Source organism: Schistocerca piceifrons, chromosome X (genome assembly GCF_021461385.2).
Source record: "Schistocerca piceifrons isolate TAMUIC-IGC-003096 chromosome X, iqSchPice1.1, whole genome shotgun sequence".
Classification (NCBI taxonomy): Eukaryota; Metazoa; Arthropoda; class Insecta; order Orthoptera; family Acrididae; genus Schistocerca; species Schistocerca piceifrons.
Genome location: NC_060149.1, coordinates 185,926,135 through 185,952,855, shown reverse-complemented (window position 1 = coordinate 185,952,855; position 26,721 = coordinate 185,926,135). Strand labels below are relative to the sequence as shown.

General features: G+C 42.0%; 1 protein-coding gene across 1 annotated transcript; it reads right to left on the bottom strand.

Annotated features, from left to right (window-relative positions):
• Positions 1 to 8,836: 8,836 nt before the first annotated feature.
• On the bottom strand, positions 8,837 to 26,503 carry LOC124722243. Its single transcript, XM_047247433.1, has 3 exons — positions 26,356 to 26,503; positions 17,511 to 17,813; positions 8,837 to 8,936 (listed from the first exon to the last, which is right to left on the bottom strand). The coding sequence occupies exons 1-3, from the start codon at positions 26,501 to 26,503 to the stop codon at positions 8,920 to 8,922; spliced, it is 468 nt and encodes a 155-aa protein (XP_047103389.1). The 3' UTR covers positions 8,837 to 8,919.
• Between the last annotated feature and the right edge of the window lie 218 nt (positions 26,504 to 26,721).

Below are 26,721 nucleotides of genomic sequence, written 5' to 3'. Positions count from 1 at the left end.
CTCTGCAGTTGAATGTCAACTGCAGGCACGGCCGGCTTTTTGGTGCTTCTCGTGATGAACAGGCACCGGGTTTCCACTGCTCCCTTCCCTTCATCGATAACAACACCAACACAACACACATCGCAGCCATCCATACAACACGACTACAAATTTGACACTTTAAAACAGGTCGTATGAAGTGAAATAGCAAGTCAGCTCTAATACGTTGTCCAGGAGAGCAGTGTGGGATTCTAGCAACTGCTGAGAGTTACGCTTTCTAAGCATGGGACTGATTCTGGCTTTTAATATCTCCAAATGGAAGAGAATTTTACAATACGCTGCAGCATGAGCAAGTAGATGAATATCTTGTATTTTCAGGTACATATATTAAGTAAACGCAATCAGAAACAATTATGCCATACGATCATGTCACCTGGTATACTGCTCAAGTGACCAAAGCACTGAGCTTAATATTTCCGCCAGAAGAAAGCGACATTTGTAGCTCGAACTTGGAATGGAACGGTAGTGTGTTCGTTTCAGTTCGCAGGAAGTGTATAAACATAATCAAAAGTCAACGAATAAGTTAAGTACAGCAAGCTATTTTGCAGTTATCGCTGCAGCAAAAAATACGAAATTTGTTAGAAGCTTGCCGGCCGAAGTGGCCATGCGGTTAAAGGCGCTGCAGTCTGGAACCGCTAGACCGCTACGGTCGCAGGTTCGAATCCTGCCTCGGGCATGGATGTTTGTGATGTCCTTAGGTTAGTTAGGTTTAACTAGTTCTAAGTTCTAGGGGACTAATGACCTCAGCAGTTGAGTCCCATAGAGCTCAGAGCCATTTGAACCATTTGTTAGAAGCTTGAGACACGATACGTCCTTTCGGGAAAGATACGGTGACTGTGACGGTGTACACCTTTGTAAGTGTATACTGTAAGTCCAGTGAGCGTGAATTACTGAGAGTGATTATTCTGTGGCGTCAGATAATATCAGTGTGTAGGGCGAGTGCTTTTAACTTAAACTTATTCATGTAACAGTGACAAGTAGTAACATCTTGCAATCTTACACGACGTGTTTCTCTTAATGTTAATTAAATACTGTTTTATCTTCGCCAGACGATAAGAAATTACTTACCCAGAAGAAATCAGATGTGATTCGGAAATGTCTCTTCATGGCAGGAAAATCGTAAATGACATACTTTTCACAAGTAAAATTCGAATCTCACAGTATGCATTAGGGGGTGAATTACTCCTTTCGTTCTCATTTTGTTGGTCCCTACTACTATAGCATTCATTTCTTTCGGGGAAGGTGTCTTACCATGTTTCTCAAACACTGAAGGTGGAGTTCGTTCACATTCTTCATGGAATGTAGTAAATGGTTGTTGACTGGTTCTCGGCCGAGCCCTCCTGACGTATAACGGAAGTTCTGGTCCCAGCAAAACAGGTTCGCTGGTATTCATGTTGCAGCTCGACGGAGACAGTCGGAGATGTTACTCTGATTTTGATGCATTTTATCATTTAATTCTGTAATACCAATTATCTGCCGATTTTAATTCACCATAACGTAACATACGGATGTGAAGTGTGGACTCTGGGAAAGGCAGAGAAAAAGAGACTGGAAGCAGTGGAAATGTGGATATGTAGAAGAATGACGAAATCAAGCTGGGTAGATGGAAAAAGTAATGAACAGGTCTCAAGACAAGTAAATGAGAACAGAACGTTGCTAAATTATATAGGAAGAAGGAAATAAAAATGATAGGGCACATAATGAGACACAACCAGTTCCTAAAGAATGTATTTGAAGGAAAGCACTTCAGTCTGGAACTGCGCAACCACTACGGTCGCAGGTTCGAATCCTGCCTCGGGCGTGGATGTGTGTGGTGTCCTTAGGTTGGTTAGGATTAAGTAGTTCCAAGTTCTAGGGGACTGATGACCTCAGATGTTAAGTCCCATAGTGCTCAGAGCCATTTGAACCATTTGAAGGAAAAGTCTTACGGAAAAAACCAAGAGGCAGGCCAAGAGCAACGTATTTTAATAACATCAAAGAAGATATTGGGAAAAAATCGCATGAAGAACTGAAAAGGATGAAATGGAGGGAGGAACGTGGCTAAATCGACAAGGCATAGCCTTTAGTTTATGATGATATATCGACTCCATGTACATACTTGATTTGGGATCAATGATGCAGAACGGTGTGAGTTTGGCTCACAGCATAAATTTACGTCCTATTTCAGGTAAACTTCGATTCCACACAACAAAATACTGATAACATCTTTACTTTGTTTATAATTTTAGTGATCTTTGGTGTCCCAAATTGTACTAACATTCACAGGAGGACAAGAGGACACAGTGACATAATAGGTTGTTGTTCTCAGAAGAAATGCTTCAAGGAGAAGAGGAGATGTTTTTGTTGTTATTATGGCTGTTGAGCTCTCTTACGAGTCCTTCCTTGTGGTTGTCTTGGAAGAAAATCGGGAATGCTGAGTCCTCTCATCCAAAACCGATTGTTCCGTCAAAGTTACCTGTTTTCTTGTAGTTATGGTATTACTATGAAATGCTGGGCAGGAATGTTTGAAGTGTATTGTACGTAACAGAGCTCAGCTATGTCAGTTTTGTGCAACTTCCAGACTGATGAGTATCCTAATACTTCGCTAAATGTAACAGCTGTAATCGACAGGTTTGACTTCAGTGAAATTTCTCCAACGTAGTTTCCAAACTAGGGTTGCATTTCATTTCCCTGCCCGCTACATCTCAGTTCTTTACAGTAAATCTTTATAACAGAAAACTGAGTGTCTTACGTAAACCAGTTCTGTCTAAGACTGTATAGCCGCAGATATATGACCTGGTCTCATACGTAGCTGAGAATCAGTAGCAGAGAGAGGCGGGAAATATTGCAGACCTCTGAATACGTGGAGCACATTCGTATACCAACACTTAGCAACAGTTCATCAGACCTAGTACAATGCGAAACACGTACTTCTGAGCACAATGCGGTTGAGATGCTTCGTATAGAACCAATTTTTCAAAGGATTAAATCGATTTCTGTACAGTGTTTGATCGATTTGAACGTTTATCAGTTTTCGGCAACTACAGTGTTACTCTTTCTCAACGTAATATGTCGACACCATGATAATTATTTCTGGATAGTTTTTGACTTATTTCTTCTGTAGCAGTCTTCTTACGCACTGAGTACGGAGACAGTGGAGGAAACTGCACGTGGATGTGGCTTCAGCAGCGCCTCCTGTCCATCGACGAGGCGGTGATGCATGAGTCGTGGGCGTCGTAAAACCGAGATAAGCGGAGCCCCCACAACGCGCCCACTTGGCCACACACGGCGCTTCCTTATGACCGTTTTACGATACGTGACCATTCTCGCGGTCCCTCTTTTATACGTTAGGATCCAGATGCAGAGACGTTTACTCTGTTGGCAGTCAGAAACTTATATTTTACTCTGCTACGGCCGAATGAGTTACTGTCGCTACATCATAATTCGGATGATCACCACAGTAAACCTGTGCGCCACAAGCTCCCCGTAATAACAGCAGTCACAAAACCCAGCAAAAGAGACTGACTCTGCGAAGTTGCATCATTTTGGTAAGTCTTCAAATGACGTACGCTGAACTGTTACTACTAGCCCGCAAGTTATGCTATGCTGCAAGGAGCGAACAATAAGTTTCCGGCCGAGCGGTTCTAGGCGCTACAGTCTGGAACCGCACGACCGCTACGGTCGCAGGTTCGAATCCTGACTCGGGCATGGATGTGTGTGATGTCCTTAGGTTAGTTAGGTTTAAGTAGTTCTAAGTTCTAGGGGACTGATAACCTCAGAAGTTAAGTCCCATAGTGCTCAGAGCCATTTGAACCATTCAATAAGTCTCCGTCTGAGAGCATTACCGCTGCGTATATGCAATCTAGAGCTACTTCGATGCCAGTATCTAAGCAGTACTAGAGACACTGTCCTACACATATGTGCACAGTTTCATCAGGTGTTCACTGTGGCCTTTGAAACTTTTTGATCGCCTCTTCTACATAGAAATGGTTCAAATGGCTCTGAGCACTATGGGAACTGCTGAGGTCATCAGTCCCATAGAACTTAGAACTACTTAAACCTAACTAATCGAAGGACATCACACACATCCATGCCCGAGGCAGGATTCGAACCTGCGACCGTAGAGGCCGCACGGTTCCAGACTGTAGCGCCTAGAACAGCTCGGCCACTCCGGCTGGCCTATACTGAGTGGCGACAGGCAACCTTTTCTGATGAGTGACATATTATGCTCCCTTGGACAGATGGTGGTAGGGATGTACCGCGTGAAACGTCTGAACGCGAACTAGGAGGGAGCGTTATGATCTGGGGACTATTTTTATGGCATTCCCTGGGTGATCTCGCTTTTCTTGAAGGCGCAGTGGATCAACACAAGTATGCATCCATCCTTGGGGACCATGCCCACCCCCACGTGCAGTTCGTTTTCTCTCGACACGATGGCATCTACCAGCAGGACAATGCAGCTTGTCACACAGCTCACAGTGTACGTGGGTGGCTCGAAGAGCTCCAGGATGAGTTTACCCATCTCCCCTGGCCAGAATACTCCCCTCATTTAAAACCAATCAAGGATCTGTGGGACCACTTCGTTGGGGCTGTTCACGCTACGGATCCCAACCGATAAACGTAGCACAGCTGGCCACCTCACTGGAGTCGGCCTGGATGCATATCCATGTCCGTACCTTCCAGAACGTCCTGCAAGTCTCCCAGAGGTCAGCGCTGCAAAAAGTGTTTCTTCAGGCTTTTGTCAGATGGTCACTTTAATGTGAGTGGATATTGTGAATTCACGTAGAGGTTCTTCATTTGTGTGGCCATAGTTTCCGTAGTTGCTTTATAATTTTTGAGGGTATATTTCTTCTGTCGTTTCAGCTAAAAAAATGCGTTTCGCTTTATTGAGGTAAACTATCATCAGTAGTCTGTAATTAAATTATTTACATTTTGATTTGCTTTTAGATCGAAAAATAGTTTGTTAAGAATAGGTTTGATTTGTACTTACGTTGATTTTTCGGCAGATTTCTCGCTTACACCGGGAATTGTCGCCTGCTAGCACATCGTTGTTATTCTGTGTTACATACTGATAATTTTGGTCTAATTTTTAGATGTTCTGAAGCACTATGCATTTCTTATGTTTTTCACAACACAGTTTCGTGCGCACCACTGTATTCTGTATTTGTACTTCAAGTATGTGTTGTTGTTTCTGTTTCGTAGTGTTAAAAAAATGGTTCAAATGGCTCTGAGCACTATGGGACTTAACTTCTCAGGTCATCAGTCCCCTAGAACGTAGAACTACTTAAACCTAACTTACCTAAGGACATCACACACATTCATGCCCGAGGCAGGATTCGAACCTGTGACCGTAGCGGTCGCGCGGTTCCAGACTGTTGCGCCTAGAAACGCTCGGCCACTCTGGCCGGCTTCGTAGTGTTGCCAACATAACCTTTCCACTACTATGTAAAATTAGCTTCTAATACAGAACCTCTATCCTATATAACTAAGGGGATGTAGTGTCGGGTTAAGAAATCGAGGGACTGTACACAACGAAACTGCATATAGAGAAAGGGAAATAATCGCTGCAGTTACGCCACAGTGATCGACATTGGATGCGCTCTTGTTATTGTTATACGTGTACACAACCTGACAAAAAAAGAGAATTACTTAGAAGGGAAGGAGGAAACGAAATGAAACTTCGCGCTTAGAGAGAGTATGTGATGTTATTTCAGGGATTACAAAGCGAAGAGAAATTTACAAAGAACTTTGCAGTTCGAGACGACTTATCAGTATGATGTGGCACCCTGTCTGGCCGGGATTCGATTGAGAATGGTGTGAGGAAGCCGTCGTATTCTTAGCCAAGCTGACCCACAACTGTTGTAATTGGTCCTTGATATTGTGGCACTGCTACGCAGTTGCTGTCCGAGGTAGTCCCACACAGATTCCATCAGGGGCAGATCTCGGGACCTTACTGGTCACGAGAACACCTCAATGTGATGCAGACAGTTCATGAAGACCCGTACCATGTGCGGACCAGCGTTGTGCAGGTGAGAAATGCCACCACGAGAGTATCATATGATAAGTAACACATGAGGACGCACGATGTCCCTGACCTATCATATTGGCGGAATTTTTCCCTCAATCACTATGAGACTTGACCTGAATACATACCCTACGGCTCTGCAATGACGCCTGGACTAACACTAGTGGGCCTCTCCAAAACAATGGAAGATTGGGTCCTCGCCACAGGTGCCCTCCATACTCGCCAACGATGATCATTGAGGGTAGTGCAGAACTGCGATTCATGGCTGAACTCAATACGACGCCGTTCACCAGCAGTCCATACTTCCGGTTCACGACATCGCTCCAAATGACGCTGCTGTGTTGTATTAATGGCACCTTATGCATGACACATAATTCCCTAGACTGGCTGCTTCTAGTCTCCGCGCAATGGTGCGGTAAGACACAGGATTTTGCAGTCCATTACTTGTTCTCGAACGACAGGCGCAGATGTTTTGGAAATTGACTGTGCTAGGCGCACAATTTGGTGATCCTTCCTTGTGGTGATCATACGTGGCCGAAATAGAAAAAAATGGTTCAAATGGCTCTAAGCACTATGGGACTTAACATCGGAGGTCATCAGTCCCCTAGACTTAGAACTACTTAAACCTAATCAACCTAAGGACGTCACACACATCTATGCCTGAGGCACGATTCGAACCCGTTTCCGTAGCAGCAACGCGGTTCCGCCTAGAATCGCTCGGCCACAGTGGCCGGCTCGAAATAGAAAGCTGATGACGAATATATCTGCTCTCAAGAGCCCACACAGTCTACTGTCACATCCGAATAGCTCACAAATCTGGATACTGCACGACTCAACCAGACGGCCAACTTTGTTTGATGCTGATGCCACTGTATCACACAAGTACGCAGACTCTGCGAGTCTTTCACAATGATCACTCAATATCTGACGCTATTGGCGCCTCTTGTACGAGTATACCTTATTAGATCTGATAACAAAACTTAACACGAACAACACCAGTGCACGTTGGTGGCAGTTTTAAATGTCGCACAGAAAATGCAAGTCTAATCACTTACAAATCCAACACGTACGCAGTGACATTGATATCCGACTATGTCTCCCGGGTGCTTCACTTTTTCTTGGAGACAGTGTATGTAAAGCATCTTTCATCGTATATCCAAGAATCATAAATAGTGTCTTTGCTGACGATTCAAATATTATCATGAAGCCTAATTAAGAAAATACAACAGATGAAAACGTAAATCACTTTTTCATGAAAATTAATAAATGTTTCTCTACAAACGAACAATACCTGAACTTAGATAAAATATAATACACCTAAGTCAGTACTGCACAAGACTTGAGCACAACATTAGAAATAATGCATGAGGATAAGTCAATAAATGCCACAGAATATTTTGCAATCTTAGGTGTTTACCTAAAATGAAAAACATATGTTACAGACTTTAAAGACGTTGAAGGTGTCCAGCATTTACATTACGTTAATGTCAGATTTTGGATACGAAAACGTCAAGACCTCGACTTACTTTTAGAGTTTTCAATCACTAACGTCTTATAGCATCGCATTCTGCGTATCTCTTTACTGAGGAAAAAAATGTATCTTGCACAGAAGCGTGTAATACATAACGTTCACTCTAGGGAGTCTTGTAAACTGCTGTAAGTGGTTGAGCATAGTGACAAAGCCCTCGCAGTACATATAGCAGATAATGTAGTTTGCTTCAACCTTTCACAGTTCTAAAAAACAATAACATTCACATATGTAATACTAGATGGAAATTTTACTTACAATATCCATCAATGAGCCTTATTATGACACGATTATGAGTGAGGTGTAAAAATCTTTGACCACATACGCATTGATGTGAAGAGTTTAATAATCTAAACACCTACACTAACTTCAAACAAAAATTAAAATCGCCTCTGCTTCAGTATTTCTGTTCCATAGAAGAATTTCTGAATATGGGATAATAGTGTGTGTGTCTCTAAGGAAGATATATAACGTAGTTAAGAGACAATGATGTAAACAACCAGCATCATCCACATTCTTCCCTGACAAAAGTATTGTAGCTGTAAAGTTGACTTGTTCCACATCGACGAGAGGTCGCCATTACGGTATATGCAATAAGTAAATAACAAACTAACATATATGTATTACAGATACACGTGGTTTTCTAATACTTTTATTTCAAACAAGTCTTGCCAAGGTAGATTGAAGAAAGTTTCACTTACCTGGAAGAAGAAAAATCCTTGGAACTGCTAGTGGACTGACGAAACCTAATCCATTGTTTAAGTAATAAAAGTAAAGGACAAGCACTGCACGCGAATTTCTGTTGCTTACAAGCAACTGCTAGTAAATAATTAGCAACTGGCCGAAACCTAGTGCCATTATTTAAATAATAAAAGTAAAAGTCAAGCATTGCACTCGAACTTTTCTCGTTTAGATATGGCTGTAAATTGTATTGACATCGACGAAAAACTGTGATATTGACATCCTTTATTGTGAGAAATTTACCATCAAAAATATTATCAATGGAATCTGGTGTGCTTTTAAGTAATTATTTTTCAATCATACAGTTAAAAAATTTTACACTGATTATAATTGTCATAGAACATGTGATCCCAGTGACATATACTTTCCGAAACTCTTCTGATCATCTGAGGTGAAAGCTTCTCTTCTTGGTCACGCAGAAAATGTACCAGCATCTAGAACGCTTCAGCACCGTATCTGGCAGGCTAGTCTCCTGCAGCCCTTAAACATGTGGCAGGGACCTGTGCTATGCTATGGCAGAGTGCAGCTGGAACTGGAAGTGCTGCTGGCCGGCTGGAGTCCAGTCGTGGGGAGTGCAGCTACCACCCCGCCACCGCCTGGCTGCCGCCTAGAGCGTCGACTTACCTGCGCAACATCGTACACACGAGGGTCAGCCAAATTCAAACGTCCACGGCCTCACTGTCCTGTTTCAAGCCCGTACCTCAAGGTAACAATTTGTCAGCGGAAGTGTCCTAGCCTTAGACTGTCCAGCACTTTCCACGAGGAAGATGCGAGTGAGCGAGCATCCACGGCCTCTTTACACGCCAACAACGTAATGGACTTCCATGTTTATTCCGAACGTTCAGAACTGCGAGACTCAATCGGAAGCAACTTTGTCGCCATACCGATTAATGCCGGGCATTCTCGTGGCCATTCATACGTCCTTGAAATAGCCAGGTGTTCGGTATTGGAACTTTTGAAGTACAACGTTGAGGTGGTATAGCCTTCGTGTTTGTGTATCACCGTTAGGACGTGAATAATATCCAGCTCAATAATGTGAAGTTCAATAATGTTATATTTTTCCCACTTTTTCCTCACCTTGGCTGTAAATGGCATGTGGCGAGGGCCTCCCGTCGGGTAGACCGTTCGCCTGGTGAAAGTTTTTCGATTTGACGCCACTTCGACGACTTGCGCGTCGATGGGAATGAAATGATGATGATTAGGACAACACAACATACAGTCCCTGAGCGGAGAAAATCTCCGACCCAGCCGGGAATCGAACCCGGGCCCGTAGGATTGACAGGCTGCCGCGCTGTTCACTCAGCTACCGGGGGGCGAACACCTTGTAGGTGTCCTGTTGCGATGGGTTATCGCTCATCCTCGGTTTGTTGCTATCAATACTGTCACGCAAATTGGTATTTCTTCTACGTTTCCCCGCCGTGGCTCAGTCCTGTTACGATACACAATCATCCATCCATGACTTGTAATATTATTTTCTTACAACTCTGCTGTCAGACATCGTTCTTGTTCCCCTGTATGTGAGTTACACAAAGGGAAGGTAAGCGTCAACAATCAACAAATCTTGTTAAATTTATCTGTGTACATTCACAGAATAATTGCTTTGCACTATGTTTATGAAGAGAAGAAAGGGAACCAGCTCTACATTGGACGAGTTGAGTGTTGAAAACCCTCCAGGAAACAACACTTAGATCGGCCTCTCTCGGAAGCTAGTACTCTGAGCGACAAGCTATACAAGCAGGTGTGCCTCATGAAGTAGTGACCGCAGTAATCGTTATCGTCTTTTAATGTTTGCCAAGTTATTGGCAGAGAGCATCAGCGATCAGTATGTCTTCAACAATAAAGTTTATTTCAAGCAAATAATTACGTAAATTCTTTAAAGGCTCATTGATTTCGAGTGATTAGTCATTTTCAGTAGCCCATAAATGTTTCCTGGACGGTGTTTGCCTCACAAACGCAAGGAGAAAACGTTTAGTAGAGGTACCTCTTGCGCGAGTCTCGTGGAAATATATGTGACTTTTAAGTAATGGAACCCAGTACATTGTCTTGAACAGCGAGTACTCTTCGGACGTAAATGTACCGCCAGTGGTTATGTTAGGATCGCACGTGTTCCCTTCGCACATAAACAATCCTACCGTTTGGGTGAGCAGCAGTCTGCGACTGTTTGCTGACAACTCTTCAGTTTACGGAAAAGTATCGTCCAACAATGTCTCTAGAAAAATACAGGATGACTTGAACGTATTTTCTATTTCGTGTGATGAATGGCAGCTCGCTCTAAATATGGAAAAATGTAAGTTAATGAACATGAAATAGAAAAACAATCCTGTAGTGCTCGAATACATATTACTGATGTTCTATTTGATACAGCTACGTCGATAAAATATCTACGCGAAACGTTGCAAAACGGCGCAATATGGAACGAATGCATAAAGCAGGTTGTAGGGAAGGCGAATAGTGGACTTCACTTTACTGGGAGAATTATAGGAAGCTGTAGCTCGTCTTTAAGGGAGTCTATGAACACAACACTTGTGCGACTCATTCTTTATTACTGCTCGACTGTATGGGATCCCTACTAAGTCTGATTAAAGGAATAGATCAAAGCAATTCAGCGGCGGTTCGATAAACACGCTACTGTTGTAGAAATGCTTCGTGATCCCAAATGAGAATCCTTGGAGGGAAGAAGACGTTGTTTTGACGAATTATTTCATAGAATTTTTTAGATAATAGGTGTCTGGGACAGACTGCAGAACAATCCTACTACCACGAACATACACATCGTGTACGAACTGCAAAAACAGGATAAAAGAAATAACGGCTCGTACGGAATCATGCAAATAATGGTTTTTCCCTCTTTCTGTTTGCGAGTGGAACAGGACAGGAAATGACTAGCAGTGGTGGAATATAACCTCCGCCAAGGAGCGTATGGTCGCTTACAGAATTTGTATTTAAATGTAGAAATGTTGACTTCTCGCATTTTCTGTGGCAGCGGTCGCCCAAGAAGCATTTATGAAGAATTAACTGAATAATTTACGCGAGCATTTGAATGAAATATACCTTACTGTTAGCGTTTGAGCTCCTAAATTTCTTCGTGTTACCATTTCTTCCAGGACTGAAAATTTAGCAAAGTACGCTTTAGATAGTCTGTAAAGTTACAACAGAGTGACATTTTGATTCTAGAAACGGAATTTAGGCTTCGCTAAGCCATTTCTTCGTGATACGCTTTTTCCAACGAGTGGCTGTCTAAAAAGAAATGCGGGAGAATTTCTGTGAAGATTGGAAAGTAGGAGAGAGATACAAGCAGAAATGATAATCCGACGGGGTATGATACATGTTTCATTCTAGGATAATACAGCAGACAAGATAATTACCTGCGAATAGCAAGGTTCCCGATTTGATTCCCGATCTCGTAAACTGTTTTCGTCTGACCTAAAACTCCTAAACGGACACACAAAGTTGCAGTCTTAAATATCCATTCGGGGCTCTACGTTCTAAACTGGAAGTTTATGGCTACGGGCGACTCGCTTAGTTACGATGGATACTATGTACTCCCTCCTCTAACTCAAAGTCACCAACAACGGAACTCTGCGTCTGGCAGTTAAACTCCTTTCTGCGTGTGCTTATGGACATCACAGAACTGTGTAAGATTGTAAACAAATAATAGAGATTTAGCGAGATAATAAAGTGACATACGAGAATGCTTATTATAACGTCAGAACGGAGCAATATAATGCTACACATTATTCATAAAACAATAACGGCTTTAGCAGTGTTGTTAAAAGTACAACCTTTCGTAGTCAACACAAGAAGAAACAGAGTTTTGCAGACTAGAATAATAATTACGAAGACAGTTGTAACAGAGATAATTGTGAGAATAGTAAACAAGTAGTTTGAGAACTTAGTTTTGTTGAATGAATTTCAAAATATGTCATTATTGAAAAACTGATAAATTAAACATAAAGCGCACCAATTCGCTGATAATGGATGCTTAAAAGCTATAAACGGATTAAATTGGACTCATGAAGAATACAGCGTGTAATAAATGGCCATTAGTAGATGAGAAAACTGGAAAACTTCGGAAAGAGGGACGGTTAACAGGATTTAGAAACCTGTTTAGTATATAGTGAAGCATGTAGTGCTGTTAAATTCAAGGAATATGTACAAGGAAGTTCAGGCAGATGCTTTTAAGAAATGTCGGCTCACATTACTGTGATTAAATTGACGTATAGGAGGAGAGAAAAAATACTGACATGATACTGAGTACTTCGAGCTAGTACGCCACCGTTTAACTTGCATTTCTCTATTCAAAAAATAATTTTATTTGGGAGCTCTTACGTAATCTTATAAGCTGTAATTCAAGATTTCGCCGGACTATTTGTACGATCAGTAACTCAGCTTCAATTCAGCGATGATGATGAACTAATAGTGTAGCAGTTATAGTATAAGAACGTCAACCTTCTGGTTAGCTGTGGAGGATTAATGAAGAAAAACTATCACACGTTGATTATGTTAAGAAACTGATTTATTGCGCTTGTAGCTTACATACTTTTCACAGCTCTTCATAAGTGGTTAGACACAATAAACATCACAGGACCGATAAATATTCCTTAAGACTATGTGCACATACAATTAAAGATGAAAAAATGTTCGAGACTTTATTACAGTTGCATCTGAAAATCAATATAGTGAGTTTACTCCCCAGCCTGTTTAGTACAGATTAACGGTAGTAGACGGTTGCTATATTTTCTAGTTGCATTCTTTGGTAACATAAACGTTACGACACAAAAACAAGAAAGTGAAGTGCATCAGATTGTAAGTGCTAAAATTATCCCACGATCGTTGTGATAAATTGTGTGTTAAGATTAGTAAACGTGAATGTGGTTGAATGCACTGAAAATGAAGAAATTTCCGCTTTAGAAATTTTTTATAAAGGTTACTGTATGTGACTGTCAATTTTGCTTCTGTATTCAGTGATGGATTTTACAGTCGTTAGCTAATGATGTATATTCATTGCAGTTATAAATCTGAAGAAAGATCAGGGAGGTTCACGTAAATTTTACGAACTCTGGTAAATTAATAGCAATTAGGCAGAGAAACTGATGAAAATTAAAGCATAAGCACAAGAGAGATCCACAGTAATCGACTGCGGATTTAACCTGTTAACCTGCCTTGCCTTAAGTATTAGTTTCCATACTGAAGACAAAATCGTAGGAAGAAGAAGATGTTCAAATAAGAGCAGTAGCAGTGGGTTAGCGCATGAGAATTTCAGAGTAGGAATGCTGAAAAACTGCTGCCTGATATCGAGGGTTATGTTACGAAGTATTCGTTTCAAATGCAAAGTAACTATGAGTCTATTATGTGGGACATAAGAAAGATCAAGATGCTATTCAGTATGAAATATTTGTAGAATATAATACGAAAGCAAAAAAGCGATGGTGAGCTCCTGGGCAAAGAAAGCTTGTTACATACATTTAATTTTACTTTCGTGACGTATCAACGAAGTTAAAGGACTGATGTGCCGATTTATTGTGTTTGAGACATAGCATTATATGAAACTGGGTGATAGTAGGCGTCATGTTGCTATATGGCTGGCTATGTCACAGTTAATAATTGTTTTGGCCGTCACTACGTTAGCAGTCTCAAATCAGTTTGACAACATAGCTTATTATCGTTAACTGTGGACTTTTACAAATGATACGCTGTTTTTAGCGAGCAAAACGTATCCAGTCAGTATTTCTCATACGTTTTACAGTCCACTTATTCATCTAAAACAAAATCATCTTACTTACTACGCAACAAATTCATTTTTGTTTCGAAGTTAGCTGTTTATAATTAATTAGGTATGTGGAACACCTTCTTGGAAAGCGAGCTTGATGACTGGGCACCAGGGGATGTCCAGATGATGGTACTTGGTACCGAAACCAGTAGCCAGTGGGCAAAATAAATGTTCGACAGTAAATTACTGATTGTGTTGGCTGCTGTTACAGCCTATAGTGTCCATATTTATACTTGTTCCGTTTGGATGGTAAAGTCGAAACTGTTCTAGGAATAATTTTCAGACTCGAATTATTTCAGTAGAATGGGCTGAGCAGATTATTTGTTTCTGTCTTCAGGTTGCCACACCAGTCCATTTTATTCTTTACGAGAATGAAATACTTAATCAGGTTTAGAAGTTGAAAGTGGACATGAGACCATTAGTATCTGGTTCCACTTAGTTTTTATAACACCCAACGCCGATTAAGTGACCAGCATAATCACTTCCATGTAACTGTCAGAAATAAGATGGACAGTATTGTCGTAAATGAAAAACGATGGAATGTATTGTATTTGAGAGGTGGAAGTCAATATTGCTTCCAAATCAAAGTATGTTAACTGCGCTAGGATGAATTGGAACATAGATGTTTCAGAGGAAAATGCGGATGGATAAAGGTTATAGATATATGTTATGAGAATGTGGGGCAAGTTGGTTATTGAGATACATCTCGAAGCTTCATAATTATTATTATGGTAACGGAGGAAATTAAAGAACATATATTACAAATTGCTAATGGCGTTGATTGAAATAAATACAAGGAGACGAAAAGGTTGGAGCAAAACGGGAAGCGTGAAACACTTTACACTTATGGGAGAGTTACGTTTAGAAAATAGTCTCAGTGTCAGTAAATATACTCAAAACTCATTCAGAGCTAGACTAGGTATGAAGGTTATTTCACAGCATCAATAATTCATTGGTTGAAATGAATGAAAGAGTCAGGGAGGCTATTTACATGTGCTGCCGGGGAAATGGAATAAGTTTCTCCAGTCGATGTTTCGAATAAAATGAGCAGCGACATAGTTTTCTTCTTAATGTGCCTGAACTGATAACAGAGCATACGCAAGTTGACAAATATTATAATGTGAATAAGTACAGTCAGTGCTGATCTTCATGTAACAAAGATATCGTTGGTGCGAAAGAAGTAAAACATATTAGCAAAGTCAAGTTATCTGAAAACCAAAGCCTTAGGGAAGAGTTCTTCGCTGCAATATCCCAATTCCTAATTTATAAACAGATGTATACTTGAAACTACAAGCAGGATGCTTTCAACAGTAATTATCCATTTGCCGCTGCAGTGTTTAGCCACATGAGGAATCCTCCTTATCTGGTAAAAATATAAAGGAATCGGAGATACAACACAGAGGGAAGACGGTTATCCACAACTGTTACAGATACCAGATTGCAGTGATGAGAGACGAGGTACATCATAGGGGACAGAGGTTGATGGTTCAAAATGGTTCAAATGGCTCTGAGCACTATGGGACTCAACTGCTGTGGTCATTAGTCCCCTAGAACTTAGAACTACTTAAACCTAACTAACCTAAGGACATCACACACACCCATGCCCAAGGCAGGATTCGAACCTGCGACCGTAGCAGCAGCGCGGCTCCGGACTGGAGCGCCTAGAACCGCACGGCCACCGCGGCCGGCGACAGAGGTTGATATGTGAGTAAAATAGGGTATTCAGAAAACTGTGAAGAGAAACAAGGAGAAATTGTGGAAAGGAATTAAAGTTCATGGAGAAGAGACAAAAACTTTAAAGTGTGCTGACGACGTTGTAATTCTGCTAGAGACAGCAAGGAACTTGAAGATCGGTTCAAGGGAGTGGATAAGGTAATTAAATGTGGTTAAAAGAGTAGCAAAAGGAAAGGGTTAAATCAGGTCACGTTGTGGGAAGTAGATTAGGTCGATGAAACACTAAAAGTAATAGATGAGTTTTGTTACTGGGACTGTAGACGATTAAAATGTTAGGAGGATATAATGTGTGGACTGGCAATATCGAGGAAAGCACTACTGAACAACGGAAATTTGTTAAAATCTGACAGGATATTTGTGTAAGTAAATTTTTTCTAATGGCATTTGCACATAGCCTTTCATGGAAACTAAGCGTAGAGGATGAATGATATGGACATGAACAGAATACAAGTTATTGAAACGTGATGCTTCCGAAGAACGCGGAAAATTGAACAGATCGGATAATTAACATAGAGGAATTGAATCAAACAAGGAGAACAGAACTGTATGGCACAACTTGGCTAAAAGATGGGATTCATCGTGAAATCATTTATTTACGAGGGTTGCCCAGAAAGTAATGTTTTTTTTTTTTTCTTTTTTCGCAGCCGAAAACAATGCTACGACTGCGAAACGTTACGTATGTATTATATGAATGAGTATTATATGAGTGAGCACGCCAACTTTCCGTCACTTCCGACGGATAGCGTAGCTGCAGGACAGTTTCAAAATGGCGTCTGTAGGTGATGTACGTGACAAGTAACGTGACGTCATTGAGTTTCTCACTGCAGAGAAAGAAACTGTGGGGAATATTCACGAAAGCATGTGCAAAGTCTATGGAGCATCTACTGGTGACAGAAGTAAAGTTTGTCGCTGGGCCCGGAGCGTGTGTTCATCAGAATGCAGTTCGGTGGAACTCCACGATTTGCAGCGGTCTGGGAGACCATCCACGGCTCTCACGCCCGACATGTTGCAGCGAGCAGAGGTGGACTTCCACTTGTTTGGACCAATAAAAGATGCCGTTCATGGAAGACATTTTGAGGACGATGAGGAGCTGATTCACACAGTGAAGCACTGGTTCCGCCACCAGGACAAGGATTGGTACCGACAGGGCATACACGCCCTGGTTCAGCGGATGAGGAAGGCCGTAGAACGGGATGGAGATAACGTGGAAAAATATTTTGTGTAGATAAAACACCATTCTTTCGTGTGTGTAATTCTCATTATGTTCAATAAAGAACTATCGAAGAAGAAAATGCGGTGCATTACTTTCTGGTCAACCCTCGTAGTAAAAGAGGGTAGTGCCGGCGTTACAAGTAGAGAAAGGCCTAGGGTTGACTACATTAACAGATTCAATTGGATGTCGGTTGCAGTCGTTATGTAGGGATCAAGACACTTGCAAAAGATGGACTATCATGGAAAGCTGTATCAAACCAGTTTTCGCACTGAATAGGAAAACAATAGCCTACTGCCATTGTTTGTCAAGTTCATGTGAGTCTTTCGTAAAGTCTGTAAATTTCAATGTGTATTACCACGGCGGCTAAAAGCCCTACCTTTTTGCAAGACCTCCGGAACGTTTTTATTTGGCTGACCCTCGTAGAAAGGAGCGTAATAAGAAAGCGGCAGGCAGAGAGAGGCGGTACGTGTAAGGCACTCACCCTGCACCTGAAGCATAATGTACGCCTCCGGGCGTGGGCGGCTGTTGACGAGACACGTGTAGCGACCGTTGTCTTCAGCGCTCACCGGGTGGATCTCAAGAGCGTAATTATCTTTGCGTAGCGTGATGCGACGCCGGTTCTCCCAGACGGTGGTTCCAGCGTCGGAATACTGCACCAGCTTCATATCGTTCGCCCACCACTCTAACTGTAGCACCAGGGACATGTCCGTCACACCGGGACAATCCAACGTTATGTTGTCGCCCGCCTGGCTCATCATCCTACGTTCCGGTATTTCGGGCATATCTGAAACAGACAAAATTCCATTGAAAATAGGCCACGAACATCATGTATAGCTAAAGAACGTTCACTCAACACATAACTGAGAAATGGTGTGTATCACCTTCTCTATTTCACAAATGCTAGGGCAGGGTATCTTTAGTGCAACATTTACACCAAACCAGAAACAGATGGAGCATTCAGAGCAGGCCGTCAAATTAATTTTACAGCTCTGTATTCGAGCCATTAATTTCTTAATGGACATTTAATTTACGCGCGGCAAAAAAAATACGCTACTTCTTTTAATTTCTAATTCGGGAGAGTGTTGACAATACGTATCCTTCCACATACTTATGGTATTAATACTTCATGCCAAACAACCACTGTATCTCTTCCTCAATGACAGACACGAATTGTCATTCAGCTAGATCCACCGTTTCATTCTTCTATCAGGTTATACAGTTACTCCCCGCATGTGAGACGTGTGTAACCACACTACACTGCTTCGTAACTATCATCTCCTCGAATTCTCCAGCAAATTTTCTGCCGTCCATGAGCGACTAATACGGTTGTATGGTACTCTTTGTATCCTACTTCAAGACTCCTCACAATAATATTATTCCGATATTAGATTTATTAATTGTTAGGTGAATCAAAGTAATTTCAGTGCCAGTGTTGGATTTTTTCCTGTGAGGCCTGTAACTTGACCGAACACCAGACACAGACCTTCGGATATTAACTACCGTAGGACACTAAAGGTAGAGCACAGTAAGTTTCACCATCGACCTCTTTTGTATATCGATCCCCTCAATTTATTCCCAGAAGAACGACTAGTAATGAGGCTGAATTGAGAAAAGGCATCTACCGACATATTATTAACTTGTCTTTGAAAACAGCTCTGTTATATTCTGTCTCCTATCAAGAAATTGTAGCGGACTAAAAAACCACTAACACAAAAAAAGCACGACAAACCACGGAGGGAATATCCGAAGGTCCGAATGGCTGCAAATTGGGTAGACGTACATCTACTGTGAAGAGAAAGAGCTTCACAAATTGAGCAAGTCTCAGTTCGAATATAATGAATTTCCTTAATACAGAGAAGTTGCTGTCCATGCATCAGCACGGCTTTAGAAAGCATCGCTCCTGCGAAACGCAACTCGCCCTTTTTTCACATGATATCTTGCGAACCATGGATGAAGGGTATCAGATGGATGCCATATTCCTTGACTTCCAGAAAGCGTTTGACTCGGTGCCCCACTGCACACTCCTAACTAAGATACGAACATATGGGACTGGTTCCCAAAAATGTGAGTGGCTCGAAGACTTCTTAAGTAATAGAACCCAGTACGTTGTCCTCGTTGGTGAGTGTTCATCGGAGTGCCCCAGGGAAGTGTGGTAGGTCCACTGTTGTTTTCTATCTACATAAATGATCTTTTGGATAGGGTGGATAGCAATGTGCGGCTGTTTGCTGATGATGCTGTGGTGTACGGGAAGGTGCCGTCGTTGAGTGACTGTAAGAGGATACAAGATGACTTGGACAGGGTTTGTGCTTGGTGTAAAGAATGACAGCTAACTCTAAATAGAGATAAATGTAAATTAAGCCAGATGAATAGGAAAAAGAATCCCGTAATGTTTGAATACTCCATTAGTGGTGTAGCGCTTGACACAGTCACTTCGATTAAAAATTTGGACGTAATATTGCAGAGCGATATGAAGAGGGACAAGCATGTAATGGCAGTTGTGGGGAAGGCGGATAGTCGTCTTCGGTTCATTGGTACAATTTTGGGAAGATGTGGTTCATCTGTAAAGGAGACCGCTTATAAATCACTAATACGACCTATTCTTGAGCACTGCTCGAGCGTTTGGGATCCCTATCAGGTCTGATTGAGGGAGAACATAGAAGCAATTCAGAGGTGGGCTGCTAGATTTATTACGGTGGGTTTGATCATCACGCGAGTGCTACGGAAATGCTTCAGGAACTCGGGTGAGAGTCTCTGGAGGAAAGGAGGCGTTCTTTTCGTGAATCGCTACTGAGGAAATTTAGAGAACCAGCATTTGAGGCTGACTGCAGTACAACTTCACTGCCGCCAACTTATATTTCGCGGAAAGACCACAAAGATGAGATAAGAGAGATTAGGGCTTGTACAGAGGCATATAGGCAGTCATTTTTCCCTCGTTCTGTTTGGGAGTGGAACAGGGAGAGTAGGTGCTAGTTGTGGTACGAGGTACCCTCCGCCACGCACCGTATGATGGATTGTGGAGTATGTATGTAGATGTGGAAGAAGTCAATGACGTGTTGGTCCATCTCCGACGCGTATTGAACTATTTACCCCACTGCTGTCCAGGATGTCTCCAAACACGCCTTTGCCGGTCAGTGCGGCTCAGTTCTACGCGGGACCCATCACTGAAGACAATTTTACTTTAGTCAATGAGATTGCAGGCTGAAGACGTGTCCGGAGACGCCATGGACCGTGCTACGGTGCCAATCTGACTGTAGGTCGCCATACGACCTCAGTCAAAGGTATTCTAGGCCCCATTTTGATGCCCTTCATGGCAGTCCATCCTAGGCTTACATTTCAGCAAGATAATACCTGCCTCCAAACGGCGAGAGTGTATACTGCTTGACTTCATGCCTGCTAAACCCTATCTTGGCAGAAAGGTCGCCGGATCTCTCCCCAACTGAAAACGTTTGCAGCATTGTGGGCGGCGAATCCCCATCTCGGAATTCCGACATTCTATCGAGCCAGTTGGACAGAATTTGCACAATATGCCTCAGGAGAACGTCCAACAACTCTGTCAATCAATGCCAGGTCGAATAATTGCTTGAGTAAGAGCCAGACATTTACCAGGGCGTTATTGACTCGCTCAATTCGTAAAGCTCTTTGTCTTGAATAAATCATCCATTTTTTCTGGAATTTTAAGCATTTGTTTGTCTGAACACGTACATCACAGCTACCAATTTCAGTCCCTTTCAGATAATTCGTTCTCTCCCCCCCCCCTCCCCCTCTCACTCTCTCTCTCGCTCTCTCTCTCTCTCTCTCTCTCTCTCTCTCTCTCTCTCTCTCTCTCTCTATCTATCTATCTATGTATCTCCATCTCTGAGTAGTATGCTAACCGAAGAAACCCAAGAACCACGGAACCAACGTAACCTCTTTATATACTGATTAACAGCTATTTGCTTTTAACAAAAGATTTTTAAATGTATTAGGAAACTAATAATTAATTTTAATATAAAGCGCGGCTATAAAAATTACGCGGAGCCACGAGGTGATTTTTCGTGCTTCCTCTTGTACACAGCGTAGACGGTTATAACCTGATGACGTAACTCAAAATTTATATATAATTTACAAACGTAATGATGTGATTCAAGTTCTAATACACACATGAAAGCATAATAGTTTGCACAAATGCACATTAAACAATAACTTCATTGATAACGTATTTAATGCATCGTAACAGGAGTTAAGTGTAAATGATAATATTTTAATGCTCACATCCGTGATCCATGAAAAAGCTACGGAGAGACCCGCCTACTTCAATGCTACTTCATAGCCGGCCGGGATGGCCGAGCGGTTCTAGGCGCTACAGTCTGGAACCACGCGACCGCTGCCTCGGGCATGGATGTGTGTGTTGTCCTTAGGTTAGTTAGGTTTAAGTAGTTCTAAGTTCTAGGGGGCTGATGACCTTAGATTTTAAGTCCCATAGTGCTCAGAGCCATTTGAACCATCTGAGCCACCGCTCGTAAGTGCGCCGTGCATGCTTGAAATAATGGTGCGTTGTACTAGTCATGTTTCGTAACAGTGTTTCATTGAATTATATGGAAATCAAGCGAATTATTTATGTACTAGAATGGGTAAATGTGGTAAAGTTACAATCAAGTTCTGCAAAACAGTGTGAGGAGCGAATTGTGCTGTGCGCCCTAAACACAAGGCCTTGAGCTGCCCTACCTCTGAATTCTACAAAGTCGATAAAACCAGTTCATTCATTACCGATTACTTGTATGGCTAGCAGTTTCCAGTAACCCTCAATATTCAGTGTTTTCAGTGGAAAACCTAAATAAAAATTCAGTGTTTCATTTAACTCCAGTAAAAACATGGCCCATAATGAAATGTAATTTTCATTGTTGTTAGAAAGAAAGGAAGTAAGATAGTTGGTTTTTGACAGTATTTTTCGTTCTGAACAATGTTTACTTACTTGTGTAATCAATCTCAGGACTCAAGCTACACGAATCTTATTTGAAAAACGTCACCTTGAGCTACTGATAAAAATCTTTATTTAAACAACAACCGTTGGTCGATTGGTCATCATCAGGTACGTGTACACCAAATTGAAATAATACATGAGTAGCATTAAATTACAGGCTACATTTTATAACGTGTGTGTCATCCTTAACACTTACTTCAGTTAAGTCATTTGTGACAGTATAATCTTGTAACGCTACTTATGCTTTATTTCAGTTTGGTATACAAGCACTTGGTGATGGTCCGTCGACGGAAACTGACTGTTTAAATAAAGGTTTTATCAGCACCGCTATACAGTTATCATGATATTTTTCAAATATCTGTGGGGTGTGGGATAATACCATTGAAAATATATTACCAAACTTATTGTCACTTCGGTTTTTCCATACTGACGGAGAATTTACTTCGAATCGCTGTTGTGATGCCTGTTGTATCCCAGTACATACAATTCAGAAACGATGAAAGAAAAATAAAGAAACACGTAATTTACAACGAAAGCCGTCACTCAACCTGCCTCATATAATTTTGGGGTTTTTGCCTTATCAAGTTCACCAGAGTACCTTTTCTCGGAGTGCATTTGCTAGTACTTTTCATGCTCCTTTTTGCGTGCCAGGGATGTAGATCATACCGGGAACCTGAATTTGTGTGTCTTTATTCTCACCTTCATTAGAGCTGACAGTCAGTACTACATATACCTATTACTACATGTCGCAAACATGTATGTTAGTTCATTTCGAATGGAATTTGGGCATGATAACAAATGCATGCAACTAGGCAAATTCAGATGGAGGATCTTGATTTAGCTTGGCAGCAGTTGCTTGGGAAGGCAGTTGAAAGATATTTTCGAAGCCAGGTTGACGCGGTCGCGCGTCTCCAGATGTGGATCCTCGCGAATTTCTGAGCCTTTGGAAACGGTCTTTGAAATTTCAGCTGTTGAACGGAATGCAAAATTTCAGGCCGAGAGAAGTGCGAGTTTCCTCTCCTGTTTTATGATCGGAGGCAACGCCAGCTCTTTCTAAATTAAGCAGTTTGGGGATTGGTCAGTATGCCCCACAAACTTTCGCGCTCTCTGTACGCAGAGGCGAGGCTGCGGAAGTTTTAGAAGAGAACTTACCGAGATGTTTTAGTTAATTCTCTCTGTGTATCTAGGCAGTGCCAAGGTAATTTCTAGCGTCAGGTGGATGTCTTTATTTCACGAAGTCTACATGCGTGTTTTTGATGTGTCGGGCACTCAGTGTTGTTATTAAGTGCCAGACAGTTTTCGAATTTGTTTGGACAGATTTTACATGTGGTATGATAAGCAAGGTGTTTCATCTCACTTTACGTACATGCTTTGATGTACTAAAATCTTGTGTGTTATCAATAGATTCTTTATGTGGAATTTCGTTGGCCTAGGTGAAATATAACCTTTAATATACAAGGTAGTTTGGTGTCCTTTTGTTGCATAGGATCTTTGCAGGTGCATTCCTTTGGAATAGGTTTTTCTTGTGATAAGCTTTAGGGCGTTTTCGTGATCGTATTAACGGATTGCCATGTGTTTCAATGCATCAGATAGGTTACATGTTTTCACTGTAATGTGCTTTCTGCACAGAAGCATCAAAGAAATTGGTACAGGTATGCGTATTCAAATACAGTGGTACGCAAACCCCTATAAAGGACAACAAGTGCCTGGCGCAGTTGTTAGATCTGTTAGTGCTGCTGCAATGGCAGGTTATTAAGATTAAAGTGCGTTTGAATGTGAAGTTGTAGTTGGCTCACGAGCGATGGGACACAGCATCTCCGAGGTAGCGACGAAGTGGGGATTTCCCCGTAAAATCACTTGACAAGTGTACCGTGAGTATTAGGAATCCGGTAAAACATCAAATCTCCGACATCGCTGCGGCCGGAAAAAATTCCTTCAAGAACGAGATCAACGACGACTGAAGAGAATCGTTCATCATGACAGAAGTGCAACCATTCCGCAAATTCTTGCAGATTTCAATGCTGGGCCCTTAACAAGTGTCAGCGTGCAAACCATTCAACGAAACATCATCGATATGGGCTTTCGGAGCCGAACGCCCACACGTGTTCGCTTGATGACTGCACGTCATAAAGCTTTACGCCTCGTCTTGGCCCGTCAACACCGACGTTGGGCTGTTGATGACTGGAAACATGTTGCCTGGTCGGACGAGTCTCGTTTCAAATTGTATCGAGCGGATGGACGTGTACGGGTATGGAGACAACCTCATGAATCCATGGACCCTGCATGTTATCAGGAGACTGTTCTAGCTGGTGGAGCCTCTGTAATGGTGTGGGGCGTGTGCAGTTGGAGGGATATGGGACCTAGATGCGACTCTGACAGATGACACGTACGCAAGCATCCTGTCTGGTCACCTGAATCCATTCATATCCACTGTCCATTCCAACGGACTTGGGCAATTCCAGAAGGACAATACGACATCCCAGACGTCCAGAATTGCTACAGAGTGGCTCCAGGAACACTCTTCTGAGTTTAAACACCACCGCTGGCCAGCAAACTCTCGAGACATGAACATTATTGAGCGTATGGGATGCTTCGTAACGTGATGTTCACAATAGTTCTCCACTCACTCATACTCTTAGGGAGTTATGGACAACCCTGCGGGATTCAAGGTGTCAGTTCCCTCCAGCACTACTTCAGAAGTTATTCGAGCCTATACCACGTCGTGTTGCGGCACTTCTACGTGCTAGCGGGGGCACTACACGATATTAGGCGGGTGTACCAGTTTCTTTGGCTCTTCTGTGTATGTTAAGGTTTCTTGTTTATTTATGAAACAGGCGTCAGGTGGCAAATAGTTAACATGTGTGGCGGAAATATTATTGAGAGTACAGTCATTTTCATGGTGTAGGTTGTTCAGGAACGAAGGATATTTCTTCTTTTGTTTGGTTTGGTAAATATGTAGTGTTGAAGCGCCGCAGTTGCTTACTATGTGTGCGGAGAAGGTTTTGATACAGTGGCATTTGTCGTATCTGGATGCTGTAGAAGATAGTGAGAGGATGATTTCTCGTTTGTTGCGAGTGTCCAGCCATGGTATACGAACAGGTATGGATATTTTCTGAGCATATTGGTATTTGCACAAATTGGTATTTACAGATATTACAGTTTAACTGCTTGCGCTTGTGAATACACAAGCCTTTAATACTAGCACTGATGATGGTCACGCAGCGACTGAAATTGATTTTCAACAGAAATGAAGATTTCGCTTCAACTACTACCGCTGACCGTATTTTTGCTTTTAATAACTCGGTATTTATAAGTGTCTGATGCGAGCGACTAACTGCGTGTCAGTATTTAATTGCCTCTGCTTGGTGTCATGGTTTTAATGTATTGTGGTGAATTAAGATTAAGAGACTAGGGCTAATAATGAATTAAAATTCGTGGAGCTTCAGTCGATTTGGCTCTCAGGGCTGACGAGATAATGGCAAGCACGGTGTTTGTGCACAGTTAGCGCTCAGCTACCCTAAGTCCTTGATATAAGGCGAAGTGAACCACTTCGGTCTAATGTGAACCACTTTTAATACATAAAGAATCTTAGGGCAATAGAGGGATTTGGTAATATTTCTTATTGAGTTAGCATGTCTGGTTTGCAAAGGAAGGACAGATTCAGTTTCATCTGCTACGGAGTGACGACGTGGTTTGTATTCTTCACTGACGCTGATAGTCCACCGTGTAGATGTACTAACGTTAATTTTTTTCCGTCAATTTCATTATTTGAAAACGAAAATGTCCAGATATATCTTCATTATCGTTCCTCAGCTTATTCTCATATTTAGCCTAACAGTGAAGGGTTTTTTCAGGCTTATGTTATTTTGCACCAACCGTGGAAAGACTTTTATCGGTATTTCTAAATTTGTCTTCATCATTTGACTACTGACCCTCGTCTGTTATCTTACGGGACTGCAGAATGTAGAGCCTCACTGCCTTTTCCTTGTAAATGCATTGTTGAAAATTTGAAACGGACTCTTCAGCATATCAAAAAGAGCTTGCAAACCAGCCGTACGTAACTGTCTGCTAGTTTTACTTCGTTTGCAAATTTTAATTGTGAGGGGAAATATACTGTGTTTACAGAGTCCATGCTCGAAACCGGATTTCTTGCGATTCTTTCTGATTCAATGACCGAGCAAAGACTTTGCTAAGTTTATCTTTCTCCGCAGCTTCGAGCTGCTTGTGAGAGAGAGAATCCCTCGTCGATCTTGTCGACTCGGGCAGGCTTTGTAGCCGAAGAACCACTTGAAAAGCATAACGGCGGACGCTTCACCAAACAGAGCACTGGCTGTCAAAGCGGCTGTTTGCGTTTCGAATACCTCACCGGCAAAGCTAGCGGGATCCTGCTGTTCTTCGTTATTGTCCACGGCGTTCTTCTTATTCACGCCTCCTGAAACCCAAAAGGCGAAATCCGTCTCATGAACTGCAACATCTGCGGCGACGCACGAAACGAAATGGCGCGCGTCAGCCATTTCTTCCGCGCCATTTCCCAAGTTCAGTTCACATTCCGCTGCTGTCCTACTGAGACTGAGTCGCCGATACATTATCGGAATGTTACACTACGGGCGATTTCAAATTACAAAACATAACCAGTATGTGACGTTTCTCGGCAGTCCAGCCTCTATCAGAAACCCATTAATTATCTCCTGTGATGTTAAGATGTTCGTTCACTTACCTAGCGAGGTGGCAC

Bases quoted from the DNA above. Each gene is read 5' to 3' on its own strand.
- LOC124722243 (XM_047247433.1), bottom strand. From the start codon at position 26,503: ATGGCTGACGCGCGCCATTTCGTTTCGTGCGTCGCCGCAGATGTTGCA. The intron at 17,814-26,355 runs GTGAGGTATTCG...TGTCTGTTTCAG, and splicing joins GGATCCCGCTAGCTTTGCCG to ATATGCCCGAAATACCGGAA.